This window comes from Prunus dulcis, chromosome 1 (assembly GCF_902201215.1).
Source record: "Prunus dulcis chromosome 1, ALMONDv2, whole genome shotgun sequence".
NCBI lineage: Eukaryota > Viridiplantae > Streptophyta > Magnoliopsida > Rosales > Rosaceae > Prunus > Prunus dulcis.
In genome coordinates, this window is record NC_047650.1 from 835,845 (window position 1) to 839,056 (window position 3,212).

At 35.9% G+C, this 3,212-nt stretch overlaps 1 protein-coding gene across 1 annotated transcript; it reads left to right on the forward strand.

The window, feature by feature from the left end:
* The first annotated feature begins 349 nt into the window (after positions 1–349).
* On the forward strand, positions 350–2,832 carry LOC117613870 (putative F-box/LRR-repeat protein 23). The gene is made up of 4 exons (XM_034342477.1): positions 350–600; positions 758–941; positions 1,274–1,695; positions 1,855–2,832. The coding sequence occupies exons 2-4, from the start codon at positions 792–794 to the stop codon at positions 2,462–2,464; spliced, it is 1,182 nt and encodes a 393-aa protein (XP_034198368.1). The 5' UTR covers positions 350–600; positions 758–791; the 3' UTR covers positions 2,465–2,832.
* The last annotated feature ends 380 nt before the right edge of the window (positions 2,833–3,212 follow it).

Sequence of the window (3,212 nt, forward strand, 5' to 3'; positions counted from 1 at the left end):
TTGTTGATGTCATCAACAACAAAAATTTAAAAAAAATCTACAAAAAATACAAAAAATTCCATTTTTTTTAAAATTAAAAAAAAAAAACAAAAAAAACAAGCCATTCATGTTGAAACCATTTGTGAAAAAAAGTAGTTCTCTGTTTAAAAATAAAATAAATTAAAATCATGTCATACGAAATAAAACTGTGTTATATTAAATATTTTAAAGCTTTTTTTTCTTTTTCTTTTTTAAATTGTTTTATGAATATATCTAATTTTCGGTGGGCGGACGAATTCGAGGAATAAGTTTTGAGTTTTTTTATTTTTTTATTATTTTCTTAGAATACATATATATAGACCTTCTCATATTGTCCAGCCCAAGGTACGGTAGAACAGCCCAATACTCATATTGGTCATGCATAACAGCGTAGCCCACTACTCAATTCAATTCTCATCAGGGACACATTCTCCCTCTATCTCTCTCTCACTTCAATTCAACTTCCGTTCAAGAATCAACATTCGGGCGACCCAAAAAAATAAAGAAAGAAGGAATTAAGATTCTTGGCTCAACTTTCTTCTTCCTTCAAACCAAAACCTGGTTCAGTTCTTCTTCGTCCGGGTAATTTTAATCTTTAATCTAGGGTTTTAGAAATTTCTTATCAGTTTTCGTTTTAAATTCTGCCCCTTTCTCTTCAATTAGTCCTTTACTTGGTTTTCAAGTTAAAAAGTCTTCTTCTCCTCAACTGATATTGATTTACCTCATTACGTGTTTGCAGATCAAACTCATTGAATTTGTCTGAGGCTGTGGGAATGATGTTTGGGTATTTAGGTTTTTGTGCAGAGAAGCTTTGTCTATTTTGCGCAAGAGTACGAGCATTAATTCCACCGTTTTTGTCTTCTCTCTTTTCTTGGAACTCCAATGGCCAAAAATACCTAACCCACCTTCAGAAGCTTGACCAGGTATGATTTTTATAGCATGATAATCTATCATTGTCAGGGTACAAATGAAAATATATATATTCTTTAATTTTTACTCATTAAATTTGTTGGATTTCTCAGTTCATCCTGTTCATAAAAGTTTACTGAAAATATTGATTACATCATGGTGGTTTTAGATTGCAAGATTGAAAATGAATATAATGAAGGGGAAAAAAAAAATTTACTTTGAGGTTGGGAGTTGAGACTAGATTGGCTATGTTGAATTTCCTTGTGCTGTCCTTGGTATGCATTTTGGTTATGTATTGTACAATAATATATGAATAAGCCATATTTCTGGATTTCGTTTCTTGTAGATTGATCAACCAAGATGGGAGGACTTACCTCTGGACTGTTTGGTGAATGTGTTTGGAAGAGTTGGTATGAGGTCGTTGCTCTTAAATGTTCCTTTTGTGTGCAAGTCATGGCACAGGACGAGCCTCGACCCTTCATGCTGGCAACGTCTCATTTTTATTGACACTGAAACTGAGATGGACCTTGAAACTCGTCAATTTTGGTGTTGTGATAATGAAATTGAAGCTGATATTGACATTGAATCTGATCGTCGCTGTTTTGAGGCATTGATGAATAGATTTGCATGTCAATATCGAATGGATGATACCTGTTTTTCTGACACTGGATTTATACAGTTCGTAGTCAATCGTAGCAGAGGACATGCAACTTTCCTGAGGCTACCTGGAGTCTGTCCGGAAGCTGCAATGAAATACGTTGGGGATGTGTAAGTTTTCTCCAAATCATTCAAATGTATTTTGATGTCTATAGATAGAGAGAAAAGGGTGACTCTTTGGTTAAGCTATATTTTCTATGACATGCACTTTGACATTAAAACCATTTTATAGTCACCTGTAAAATGAGTCTGATGAACTTTTATTTGCAGGTGTCATGGACTCAAGGGTTTGTCTTTGCCCAGACGTTTACTGCTCTGTTCACCAAGCATCGTTGCAGAACTGATTGGTAAGTGCAAACATTTGGAGTTGTTGTCAGTTGGGGGCAGCCATAATTTCGAGGAGATCCTTTTACAATTCAGCATGGGCTGCTGCAAGAATTTTCTCAACATGGATGTGCCAGCTGCTTTAAGGAATAGGGAAGGGAATAAGAATGTTCCTGATATTATTCCAAATGTTAGCTTCTTATGCAGCTATAATTTTGAGGAAATCTTTTCACAGATCCGCATTCACTGCAAGAATTTTTGTGGTTTAAATGTGTCGGGTGCTTTAATGAGAAGAGAAGATGTGTTGGCAATTGTCAACTTGCTTCCTCATATTAAATACTTAATCTTGAGGAAGTCATTCATTGATCGGGATGATCTTGCCACATTACTTCAAGGCTGCGAAGAACTTGTGCTTTTGGATGCAAGGAATTGCTGTGGTTTTGATGAAGGTGATGTTGAAATATCAGTGCTTGCTTCTCATATTGGTAAATTCAGCTGTGAGGGTTCTAGATATGTTGACCCTCTTCTGTGGTTGCGTAGTCACAAATATATTTAGACATTGATGTGAGTGCTTTTCAAGCAAAGCAAAGCATACCCTTATTAGCTTAGGTGTTTCTTGTCCAGTTCTTTCTTAACGGGGTTCGATATTTTAAACGCTCTTTCCATGACACCGAAGTGATTGATGGTTGAGATTGAGACTTGTTTCTGTCGGGTAGTGACAGTTGAGAATTGTAAATTCAGTTTGTTGGTAGGTTTGGAGGGTTTATGTAATAGGCTACAGACTTGAACCTTGGGTTGTGTAATTGCCTAATATAGTAGATATTATTGTCTGATGATATCTTCTTTTATTTTATTTTTAGTAATGTAGCTAAAATTGTATTGAAGTTTATGCTCCTGGATATAATTAAGCCCCTTTGTCTGCAAGTCATGGTTGAGTTTTGTTGTTGTTGTTGATAAAAGCTTGGGGGAGGTGGAAATCGTAGCACCTTAGCCACTGGAGCTATAAACTCCTTGCAAGTCGGCATGCCTTTTAGAGTTATATTTATATTTTATTTTAGTTTTGTAAATTTCTACAACACAAACTGAGCAGTGAGTACCTTTAAGAAATTAAAATCATTTCACCTGCTTACAAGTTACATGCCTCTACACCCCTCATGATGGGCTCTGCCACCATTAGAAAAGAACTAGCAAAGACGAGATGAAGCCAGGCAACAAATAATGGTCTCCATCTATATCATCCCATGATCTCTTCAAACCAGCCTACTTACCATGACCCAGGGCGGTGAATTAGCTTCACAAATCCT

What these genes read in the sequence shown, in the direction of transcription:
- LOC117613870 (XM_034342477.1), top strand. Translation starts at nt 792, where the DNA reads ATGATGTTTGGGTATTTAGGTTTTTGTGCAGAGAAGCTTTGTCTATTT. An exon ending in ACCTTCAGAAGCTTGACCAG is followed by an intron (nt 942 to 1,273) that starts GTATGATTTTTA and finishes CGTTTCTTGTAG; the next exon opens with ATTGATCAACCAAGATGGGA. An exon ending in ATGAAATACGTTGGGGATGT is followed by an intron (nt 1,696 to 1,854) that starts GTAAGTTTTCTC and finishes TTTTATTTGCAG; the next exon opens with GTGTCATGGACTCAAGGGTT.